The following is a 12,355-nucleotide window of genomic DNA, read 5'->3' as shown; positions in this document are numbered from 1 at the left end:
TTGTATAAAGAGTTCGATCAAAAATGATATGGTTATTATTATTGCTATTATTGTTTCTTATTTATTTGTAATTTATACATATCTTATTGTGAATTATATGGGGAGATTAAAACAATCCCTCACACCTAGAAGCAACAGAAAACATCATTCCTTGTATGTATAGATTTTGTACAGATACAGAGAACAGTATATACGCATTTGGTTGAACTAACTGTATTGGATCACTTTTCAGTTGTTCTTTTTTTGCGTCTGGGATAACACGAGAATCTCATATATATATATATATATATATCAGTCCCTATTCGGTGTAATAAAGATTTGAGCGTGTGGCCGAGGGTATCCCTGTGGCTAGCAGGCGTTAGAAAGGCGAGCAGACATCTCGGTAAGAACGTTCAGAAGAGCAGGAAGCTTGCCTTACATATGCTCTTTGCAGCGCTGCACTGAGCTGAAATCTTGGTACCTGATGTCCCCTCATTAAATTTACCAATCCATTTAAAATGTCAAGAGATGGCAGACTGGGAAATGCAACTATAAATGTACATCATTAATTATATACTAACAAACTACCCCATGCTGAAAAAATCACCTTAAAAAAACAGAGCCTAAATAAAAAGGAAATGTGATTTTCATTCATAACACACAGCCTACATATCACAGATTTAAATGCTCCTTTTTCTCTTTGGTCGCATGTTCGTGAGGAAAGACGAAACTAAAGTGCTCATGCAATCCTATCCCCTTGGTGATTATCTGCGAAATTACATTTTTATTTTAATTAAAATTCGTCTGCAAACGTCACAACAGGAGAAGAAATCCATAATAATGTATTTATGATTTTTCGTGTGTCCTTATCCTGAGGGTGAGTGTGTGTGTGGGTCACTGAGAACCCTCTTTAATTAAAAAAGTATTTGAAAGTGAAAAGGGTTGGGGGCACATAAAGAAAAGTGGGAAGTGCACAGATGAAGGGGAGCAGCTCCCTACGAATGTTCCATATAGAACTCTGGCCAGCTTTGACAAAACTCGGCGAACACCTTTGATCATTTCCATTTGTGTACCCTGCTGGAGCTTGGAGCAGCCCAGCTCACTAGGATTCTGACGTCTAGAACCACGGCAAGGAGACTGGGCTAGAGGGGGCCAGAGCACATAGCAGCTTTTCATCCACTTCGTTTCATTTTCGAAATTGTGCATATTTGTGTCTCATCTCTTGTCTTCCTGAGCGCATGATGTCAGAACCATCTCCTTCTACAGAGGAGAAAAGCAGCACAAATTATGTGCGCCGGAGCCCCAACCTTTTGATAACCTGTGAGGCAGAAAAAATAATTTATTGAAAGAGGAAAATCAAGAAAGGGAAACAGTAAGTCCACTTTTTTATCTGCTAACAGCAGAGTGTGTAACTTTGGACATGCAGATAATAGCGTTAGTGATTTTATATATATATATATATATATATATATATATATATATATATATATATATATATATATATAATTTAACGCTCTAGCTGAAACAAACAAGAAAATATTGTACACGAAAATAAAGAAAAGCAAATAAAAGAGAATGGCAGAGCACATTGTAGCATGCATAGTTTTATGGAGAGATTGATATAGTAAAATGCGTTATTTACTTTGGGAGGGGAGGTGGCAGTATACGAGTATGCTAATTAGCCGGAGATTTTTTTGGGGGGGAAGGGGTGGAATATCAATTTTTATTGCATCACCTGTCAGGAGTGTCCAATCAGCGTTGGCTTTAGGGGAATTAATTGATGAAGGTGTCTCCGGACGGGCTCACTATACTGTGTCATTTTATTTGGAGCTAAAGCATCGGCGGGAACAGCAGCTGGTGTCTCCTCTCTGTGCAACATTCCATTATTCCAGGGCACAAATGAAATAGGGGGCTTTAAAAGGACTCAGGTACGGGGCTTCGCAGGCTCTGCCTTGAACCGCTAACAATGCATAGCTAGTTTCCTTGCCTTTTACAGGGAGGCACTCGATTGCTCCACTGTGGCTTTAAGATCTGTATGCACTGCCTATCCATGGATATAGATGCATATATAAATCTAGATGTGACTACATACGCTGTTCATAGAGTTTGAAGAGCAATAACAGCCTTTGTCGTTTATTTTTTTTCCCTAGCAGGATGCCTTGAGACTGCAAGCATCAGCCCTCTGGATTTGCAATTTTTTTCTCCTCACCTGCAAATGTTGGGGATAATATGACCCGTGCAATGGGAGATCTGGAGTCGGGGTTTGAAGAGGTGGATGGAGTCAGGCTGGGTTACCTGGTCATTAAAGGCAAGCAGATGTTCGCCCTGTCTCAGGTTTTTACAGATCTCCTGAAAAACATCCCGAGAACTACAGTGCACAAGCGCATGGATCATTTAAAAGTGAAAAAGCACCATTGCGATCTGGAGGAGCTAAGGAAGCTCAAGGCGATCAACTCTATAGCTTTCCATGCAGCCAAATGCACTCTGATCTCCAGAGAGGACGTGGAAGCCCTGTACACATCCTGCAAGACGGAGAGGGTCCTTAAAACAAAAAGGAGGAGGATAAGCAGGCCCCTGTCAACAAAAGATCTGCGAGGGGAGCACCCATCCCCCGACCCTTATTCCAGCTTTTGGAAGGAGAACAAAGTTTGGCTTCGTTTGAATGAATCTGCCCAGCCAATAAAGAGAAAAGCATTTGCTACTGGAGACCCAGACGTCCTACCGGCAGCTGATCTACCTCATTTTTTAAGTAAATACACTGGTCACAGCTACCCCGACATAGCAAGGTCGCCTTGCAAAAGCCCCCTAAACTATGAAACTAGCCAGATCCCCGGAGACTGTGTATCAGCTTTTCACTCCAGCCTGCCCTACATCAGGGGCGTGCTGTGCAGCAAGCACCCTGCCTACTACTACCAGACCGCCATAGCCCAGCCCAAGCTAGGCAGTCCTGCCGGGGTGACTTACAGATACAAAAGGAAAAGGTCTTCAGCGGACAAGGATTCTTTCCACAGTGGCAGGAGGCTCCTCTTCATCCCCAAACCCTACAGATCCAAAGGGACCCCGGTGTGCCTGGAGCGGATCCACTTCATCAATGGCTTCTGTCCCCAGCATTTGGGTACGCTGCAAGAGAGCTACAGCAGCGACTCGGAGTCCAGCTCTTATTCGGAACAAGCGGCTAACGACTCGGATTTTGGCTCTAGCCTCTCCAGCAGCAGTAACTCGGTGTCCTCGGACGAGGAGGAAGAGGAGGAGGAGGAAGAAGCCAGCCTGTCTGACTCAAGTGATCTCAGCTCAGAAGAAGAGAGCTCCTCGGAGTCTGACAGCAGCTCTGTGTCCAGCCAGGTCTCGGTGGAAAGCATTCGCTTCCGCAGAACGAGTTTTTCCAGCCCGGTCAATAAACTTCCCCACACGGCACAGCCAAACCTCTTGTGTCAGTTCTCCAGGTCCCCCAGCCCCAGTTCTAGCAAATTGGGGGAGAGCAAGGCAACTCACTGTGAGATCAAATCTGAAAGCTACGACTGGAGTCACCAAGGCTGGGGATCCAGGAACCTCGGTATCTGTTGTCCTTCAAGCCTAGGGAGCTCCTTTACAGACACAAGAAGTAATAAAGCCTGTGGGATCCAATTGCCACTTTCTGGATTCTCTTCTAATGCAAAGAGAACTGACCTAACAATTAACTGTGTAACAGAGGGGGGCTCTTCACCTAGCCCAAAGAAAAACAATGCATTTCCACAACAAAGAATACACAGAGAGGCAAAGCAGTGCCTTCAATCATCTCTCACACAATGTGTGGAAAAGAATTCCACGGCCCCCAGGTCCTCAAATTGTGTTTCTGCATCCGCTGAAAATGTGGAAAAAATGACCAAAATATCAGAACCAGCGGATTTCCCCGCTGACTCTGGGCGGACTCACATTGCTGTGAATGGGGACACATGCACTGATCTACCGTTCCTGCACAACGTCAAAATTAAAATTGAGGACAATAGTGATGGTGAAGAATACGGTAAAGCTACACAACATAAGCTAAATTATGAGTGCAATGTTACAAAGGACGAGATTGACAGTGATGTGAGTGAGCATAAAACGGAGAAGTCTTTATTAAAAGCCAAGCAGGACACTGTGTGCACTGATCAACAAACCACTTCTCTAAATCTGCTGACTACAAGTCAGGCCCTTCCGTGCACTTTAGGTATACCCAAACCTGAGGAAGGGGAATACAAATATGGTGCTAAGGTGAGGAAAAATTACAGGACACTGGTGCTAGGAAAGCGACCTATGTTGCAGACGCCACTCAACAAGCCAAATCTGAAATCAGCAAGGAGCCCACGACCACCAGGTAAAAGTGAATTTTATGAAGGGACACTGGATGGTTTCACAGTGACCAATAAACGCAAAAGGTTAGCCAACAATGTAGCATCTTCAATAAAAAGACCTTTTAATCTCATGGCAAATTTCCCCAGTCCACCGTCATTGATTATTGGCAAAGACGGAGATCTAGTCCCTGCCTACTCCTTAAACAGCACAAAGGATTCTTACCCACCCCACAAGGCCCATCCTATTTGGAAATGGCAGTTGGGTGGTTCTGCAGTACCTCTCCCTCCTAGTCACAAATTCAGGACATTTCAATCATAACAATTCTTTTGTGGGGGGATTATTTTTCTCCAAACAAATGGTTGCATCAGTCTGGTTTTTTTTTATATATATTAATATTAATTATTATTATTTTGGAATTATTTGTCTTGACATCTCGTGGAGCAAGAAATTGGATAACATTTTCATTTGCAATATGGAAGTTTCTCTGGTTACATTCCGCATACTACTCAGTGCTTAGATACATTATCCCTGGTCTTGAATGGAAGTTGTTGTGTTTTTTTTTTTATGATTATTATTTTTTATTTTTTATTTTACAAAGCACCCAGTACCTCAGATCATCTGCAACAAACACATGTCAAATCGTTCCACAATAATAAAACAAAACAGAGTATGAGCCATTGCATTTTCTGCACTAGATTTTGGAAAAATTGAAGACTGACTATTTTAATTGGTTGCACAGTATGGTCACCATTAATTATATGTGGCAGTTTTTAAAATGAATGTTCGGGTGAACATTTTTTTTTTTCAAGAGTAGTTGCACTTAACTCATTTTTTAATGAACTGGAATGGTCTTGGGGTTGAGTTTAACTCAGGCCCTGGGAAAATAAGCTGCCTCAACAACTAGTAAAATAAATGTGTAATTGTATTTTGTTAAATGCTGTCTTTTTACATGCACAATCATACATGTGTAGTGGAATCCCATCAACTGTATCCAAAGGTCTCTCTTTCGCTGTCACTCAACTAATATCATCATTGTGATATGGCTGGAGAGGAATCTGGCATTTACATTCTCACAAAAAAGAAACATATTTATGGCTTAAGAAAGAAACAGACATTATAGACGTGCAGATGAAGCGAGAGTCGTACTGTAAATGTGACAGGGCGAGTGCTGTGTTAATATTGTGACTGTTTTGTTTGCTTTTATTTTGGTTTTGTTTTTTTTGTTTTTTTATAGAAACCCCAGCTATTAAGGCCGTGATAAACTCCATTATTATAGCTCTAAACTTGAATGGTCATTACAACCCTGATTTTTAAGCAGGAGAATACTGCACATGACAATCAGTCAGTTCTCTACATTTGCACTTATAACTGAACTACGTAAATATTGTAGAGATACATTGGTGTATACTTTTCTTGTGTAATGTTGTGTTGACAGCAGTAAATCAAAAAAGATGGAAATTTGCACTGTTGAAAAGCATGTTTCACCTTCATTTTAAATTAAAAAGAAAAAAAAAACACTGTTTTCTTGAAAACCACGATTCAGTACATCCTGAATTATTATTTCACCATCGAGTCTGATTGAGTGAAAAGAGGGTTTTGTTCAGCATTTTGCATGAATTCGAATTCTTAATAGATGAAAAAAAGACATTAACAGAAAAAGAAGCTGTGTTTTTATACATTTTTTTGAGTGAAAAAAAAGAAGAAACAAATAGACATTAATATATTTGCCAAGCCCTTTAACATTCCTCTTAATTGTACAAGAAAAATGATAGTAACATTGAACGTGTTTTCTAATGAAAGCCATGTGTGTGAATCTAGCTATGTTACTTGAGATGTCAGGCTGGCTATGTGACTCAGTTTTATTGTCTTTTCATTAAACTGTACCGTGCTACATAGATCAATATTTGCAAGTTAACTTTTTCCAACATGGCCTATGAAGCAGTGTGGACTCCCAGCAGCTATCTCACTGTCCTTACATTCCAGTTCGGTTTAATACACATCTTCCTGGTGGTTCCTTTGTCTGCGAATATTTTAAGCAGACATTATTAAGTGGTGTCACCTTACACTAACCACGTGTCTCCAACCACAGTACTTCATAATAACGTGTATCTTTAAGATTGTGCAGCTAATATAATTTAGCCAGTAGGTAGCACATTGTTTCCTTACTTAATAAGCTATAGATATACAAAGATATTAATAATAATAATGCAAAGAGTAACAAAATATAATGCACTCATCTAAAGTGCGAGGTATTTCAGAGATTTAGCTAACATACATTACTAGTAATTCAACAAGTTTCGAGACCCAAGTGTGCAAATGGCCTTGGTTTGTGCACAGCGTTTGTGTGAACACACACAATCTGTTGTACCCACACTAAAAAAAACAGTGCTCACGAATCGGTGGTGGTCCAAACAATTTCACACTATTGCACTGTTGAAATATATCATTGATTATATCAGTGATAGAGTAATGGAGAGTAAAGACTCCATTCTGAATAAAAGTCGAGTTTCAGAGTTTATAATATGGTGATATTAGCTTTGGCACAGCAGTAGCTCATAGTTTCAGTTTCTGAATGCATAGCAATGAACAGCCCCTTGTGTGCTTTCCTCGCTATATACCGTCCTTGCAAAGCTTTCTGTTCACACACAAACACAGCAGAACATGGGAACTCTATTTTGTCAGCACGAATTTCACACACACGTGGTCTCAAATCCCAGTGTGTTCGAACTTTCAGGATAGATATATATATATATATATATATATATATATATATATATATATATACATACATACATATGTGTCTATATATATATATATATGTCTATATACATATAGACACACATATATATGTATGTATGTATACATGTGTGTGTGTGTGTGTGTATATATACACATACATTGTAGGAGTTCCTGGCGGATAAGTCAACATTATCCATCGTTGTTTGGTACTATTCTTATGATCATGCAGTGAGAGCATCTTAAAAAATGTACACACAGACTATATCATGAAAGTTCGAACACAGTGAAATATAATCATCATGAATCAACTAAATAAATCTTTTTTTTATTATGTCTATACCTGAATATTGTGTGACAACACTATTCAGCCTAATACGTAAAAAGTGCCCTTTGCACTATTTGTAAATGGTATATTGCAGAGTTTAACACTTAAACAACGGGATTTGTGGATGTGGTAATGTCTATATTCTGCTACATATTTGAGAAGAATTGCATGATGTAAATAGGGACATACACACCTGTGAATATATATCACAATGGCTGAGTGTCCGGTATCGCTTTTCAGAATAGTACTAAACTATACAGGTATAAATAAACTCATGACACCACTATAATATGTAAATGAAACACAATACAGGGCATGCTCAGACAGGCTATGGCTCTCCAGCAGCTGTGGAACTGCAAGTCCCAGCATGCCTTTTAAAGTCAGGTCTGGTTTAACATGCTAGGGCTAGTAGTTCCACAACAGCTAAAGAGCCACAGGTTGTAGGTCAGTCATTGTGAAATAAATCTGTGTAGATTGTGGATGTAAAAAGATATTTATGCATACAGTCACTTCACAAGATAATAGCAAATGCTTTGTAAGCACAGCCGAAATGCTTAATAATAGTAAGAAATATGAGTTTTGTAGGTGGGATTTAATTTCATTTGAGCTTATCCTGGTTGGTAGATGTTTGCAGATGATTTGTGGTTGAGACTGTCTGTAGGTAACCAGATGCTACAAAATATGCTATTTTCTGTAGCCCACATATAATTATTTTCCTTAGACTAGGCCTCTTTTTCCTTTTCAGGCGGCCTCACAAGCACCAGCTTTAAAAGGCCCAACTTGTTTTGCATGGAACCTTACAATAGGGGTTGTGGGGACTGACTAGCTGTGTGTCAGTCCCCCCAGACATCCCTCCCCAGCTACATCTACCCTTCCCCACAAGTAGCCTCAACAGTACAAAGGAAAACAACATAAGCATGGCCTGGAATGCTGGCTGCTACATCTTATACAGCCTATGATAAAGGCGAATCTCCTCTCTAGCCATACCTATCTATATGGTATGATTACCATTTGGTATATAATACTGATTTAAAAAAAAAGGATAGCAAACTGTATGGACAATTGTTGAATGCAAACATTGATTACTGTGTGTATCAGGGGTGGTCAAACACAGCACCCTGTCCATAACAATCAGGTCTCTTCAGGGGCCTAATGCATTTGTATATAGTTTAAATACTGCAATTTTGTTTATACTTGCGTAATTTACAATCCAGAGACTGAGCAGATTATTTTTGAGTTGCAGTCATAGATCTTAGATCCAATATATAGAACACATTTGTGACTTTCCATCCTGCTCAATAATACCTCATAGCGCCTGGATAGATGTCATATACTTGAGTCTATAGTGACAAATATTATAGTGTGATAAAAGATGACGTGTTCTGTATACTTCTCATGCGAGCAGCGTGTTCAGTTCATTTATAAAATAGGACGAATAGTCCTTGGTGAAAATGTGTTTATCTGGAGTTAAAATGTAACTAAATCCAAATAGTTGAAGCATGGTTTTCACAATGTAACATTACAGATATCCGCTCTATTGTAGCATTTAAATATCTCTGCACTGAAGTAATGTTACACACAAAATAAATAAATAAGGAATTGACATCCTTATATACGGATTTGTGGGCGGAGGTATGCAAATGCTCTGTGATACGACCTGTAGATAAAATATGCATGCAGAAAGGTGGTTTGCTGCACAAATGCGCACACATTATATATATATATATATATATATATATATATATATATATATATATATATATATATACATACATACATACATACACACTGAAGCCAGGCACTCGAATATTGCTGGGTTCACTTTGCCCTTTTCTCATCTTCTGCACTCCAGTATTACAGTCAAGAGAACATTATATATATATATATATATATATATATATATATATATATATATATATATATATATATATATATATATATTTATATTTAGCGCCCCATGTCCAACTTGTATATGGCTGTTTCGATCTTATTAGCTCTCATCTGGCAAGGTATAGCAGAGGTGTGTTGATGACACATGTTTGCCGGCTAGTCAGTTCAACAAAAACCTGTTTATGTATGTCCAAAGTGCGGCTGTAAAGTGTGTGAAATTAGGCACTGGTATCTTAAAGGCCACCTAATTTATAGTAAATAGGGATGCCTTTGTAAATGGCTTTATTATGTTGTTCCTGGTTAATTGTTGAGAAAATCCCCATTGTTGAGCGTGAATGGCTTTATAGTCTAACGTGGACACTGCTGTAATCAAAGGCCATTAAATGGCCACTCTGTAAATGCTTTAAAAAATAGGATTACATATGTGTGAACTAGTGACCTTTCTTGACTATTATGAGAGGGATTCACCCTTCTGGAAATTAAAATGCCCTTGTCTTGAGAGAAGTAAACATACAAGCTCATTTATGACTGAACCACAAAAGTCAGCGACTAATTATTCTGGACTGTACAAAATAAAAGGCCTACTTTTCAAAATACAGAAAGGGACCACAGCTCTGCTAGATATTTGCCTAAAGAAGGCAAAATAGGGCGATACCTAAAAAAAAAAAAACATTTAAAGAAATAAAAAATACAAGTGATTATCCACACGTGTTATGAAGAAAGGCATTGTAAACCAGAGATTGCTTCATTACAGTGGATGTTAATCACTTAATAAGGCTGTGGACAACAGACTTGGTAAATAAATGGTTACGTCTCTGCACTGTGTGTGAATCTGCAACAAAGCACGTTTGTCAAGATCATCACAGATATAACAATCAACAGGCCAAAACATCCACTGTAATAAAAATGCAAGCACATCATTAAAACCCAAACACCCACAGTCAGTGGTATGTTTACATTCAAGAGAGCTAGTAAAATATATTTATAATAATTAAAAAAAATCACTGCAGGGACTTGGCAACTTTGTATAATTATGAACATAATAAAGTAGTGAAAACACGACATTATCACTCCTACTAAATCATAACAAAGGAGAGAGTCTTAATTAGAATGGAGGAATTTACTCTTAGTCAGCAGGTAATTGTCAGACCTCTCTCCATGCTGCTTCTCTCAGACATTTCACGTGTAGTGACAACTTATTACAAGAAACACAATATATTGTATCAGCTAAACATACACATTTCTAAAACTCACTGAAAAGAGTGATTAGCGAGACTCCGAAGTTCAAAGTACGCGGTTTTAAGATTTTTTTTTTTGTGTTAACTATTAACAGCCTATTGTCCACACCTCCATCCCCCACCCCTTCATTTCGCATGGAACGTTGAAAAGACATCAAAATTCGAAGCTATGCTGATTTCCAATCGATCAAATAAAGAGACAGTGCAAAGCAGAATGATAAGGAAATGAACCCCTTTTGAAAACCGCGATCAATACTGATGATTCAAGGTGGAAAATGAAGGAACCCCACCTCAATTAACCCCTCTACGACCAGATTAGGCCTGCAGTGCTTCCTGGCAGGAAGGGGGTTAACCCCTGGCTTCCAGTTGCTTTCCACTTTGATTAACGTACTTGCAGGCGATGCAGAGAGACTGGGGACTCACTTCCCTCAAAACAGGATGTTTCTATCACGCAGAATGTGATTTTCCCCAAAGATTTCCCGCTCGGTTTATTTGGGAAAGCCAGCACGTGAACCCTCATTCTTCACTTTATTTTGGGTCACTCATAATTGTTTTCTAATATTCACTGATTTCCTTAGCAGTTTTCAAACATTGCAGGGAGGTTTCCTAAGCAAGAAATGCTTTAAAAATAAACCAACCACTGTCTTTTCACAGTTAACACAACAAACCCACCTTCAGTGCTTGCAGGCTATTGTAAAATAAATCTCAAATTAAATTACTTTTTGTCAGGATGTTATTTCATTATAGGCCTCTGTTATTTTAGGATGTACCATTTTAAAAGTGCTTTAAATAGTTTGTGTTATTGTGCAATGGTCAAGATTCTTTCCCGAATTTTAAGAAATAAAACACCCACACAATTATAATGCAGTATATATATATATATATATATATATATATATATATATATATATATATATATATATATATATATGCAAATCTGTGGGTTTGTGAATTTTTGCCTTAATTAATATAGTTTCTGGTTAACAAGCATTTTACCTGAATCACTTTTTTTTCAACAGGAAAATTATGAGCTTTAAGGATCCATAGATAAAATTACAGCAGAAATAAGGGTTGAATTATAATTAAGGCTACAATAACATTATAACAAACTACTGGCAAGTACACAAAGGCGTGGGAACTTCTTGGGATTGCTACCATGCATGTCCTATATAGTGTGGAGAGACTGATCATTGCATTTTATAAAGACTCATTCTACAGTCTTCAATCTCTTTGTGTCAGCATGTTAATCCCATATTAAAATATAATTGAAATGTAGCCCACCTCCAAAATCGTCTTTTCTTCCCTAAATTGGGATTGTTGGATACAAATATTAATAAGTATCTGTTGCAGATCAGATGATTCTTCCTAGATATAGAGCACGTTGTATTTCATCCTATGATTAAATATAAATATTTGTTACCTGTAACTTGTGGTGTAATAATTTAGATATTTGCCCTCCGCTCTACCCTGTTCATTAAGCCCTTTTACAGTTTCTTATACATCGAGGCTCTTGTAAAATATATTTTAGCATCTGTGAAAGAAAGGGGATCTCTTGTCTAGGCACTAGTGATTCTCAACACTGTAGAATTAATGGTCTGTTCTTATTTTCTTGTGTGATTTTTCCGTATCGATCATTAATTGTAAATCATGTGCGTAATTTGAAAAGTTATGAACAGATCTGGGAAAATTAGCGCAAAAAGCAGATGAATAAAGGAAGAGCAAAAAAATTCAGGTGACTACGTGCGCGGTTTCTTGAAAAGCGGATGGAATTAAGCATTTATTTTTCCAGTAGTAGGATTCAGAAAGCAACACGTTACAAGGCATCGCCCGGTGGATTATCCCGCTTGCAAAATCTACAGAGGTGGTTTGG

General features: G+C 38.3%; 1 protein-coding gene across 2 annotated transcripts; it reads left to right on the top strand.

Annotated features, from left to right (window-relative positions):
- Nucleotides 1-1,130: 1,130 nt before the first annotated feature.
- Nucleotides 1,131-6,176, top strand: SKIDA1 (SKI/DACH domain containing 1). Of its 2 annotated transcripts, none has more exons than XM_075211936.1 (2): nucleotides 1,131-1,351; nucleotides 2,130-6,176. In XM_075211936.1, the coding sequence occupies exon 2, from the start codon at nucleotides 2,209-2,211 to the stop codon at nucleotides 4,609-4,611; it is 2,403 nt and encodes an 800-aa protein (XP_075068037.1). In that variant the 5' UTR covers nucleotides 1,131-1,351; nucleotides 2,130-2,208; the 3' UTR covers nucleotides 4,612-6,176. The 2 variants fall into 2 exon arrangements, with proteins under 2 accessions (XP_075068037.1, XP_075068036.1); XM_075211935.1 differs by lacking the exon at nucleotides 1,131-1,351 and adding an exon at nucleotides 1,779-1,907 and having other exon boundaries at nucleotides 2,133-6,176.
- Nucleotides 6,177-12,355: the final 6,179 nt, after the last annotated feature.

The sequence above is a fragment of the Mixophyes fleayi genome, chromosome 5, assembly GCF_038048845.1.
Source record: "Mixophyes fleayi isolate aMixFle1 chromosome 5, aMixFle1.hap1, whole genome shotgun sequence".
Taxonomy (NCBI): Eukaryota; Metazoa; Chordata; class Amphibia; order Anura; family Limnodynastidae; genus Mixophyes; species Mixophyes fleayi.
This window is presented reverse-complemented; position numbering and strand designations above follow the sequence as displayed.

Excerpts from the sequence above, each read along its gene's own strand:
- SKIDA1 (XM_075211936.1), top strand. The coding sequence starts at position 2,209 with ATGACCCGTGCAATGGGAGATCTGGAGTCGGGGTTTGAAGAGGTGGAT.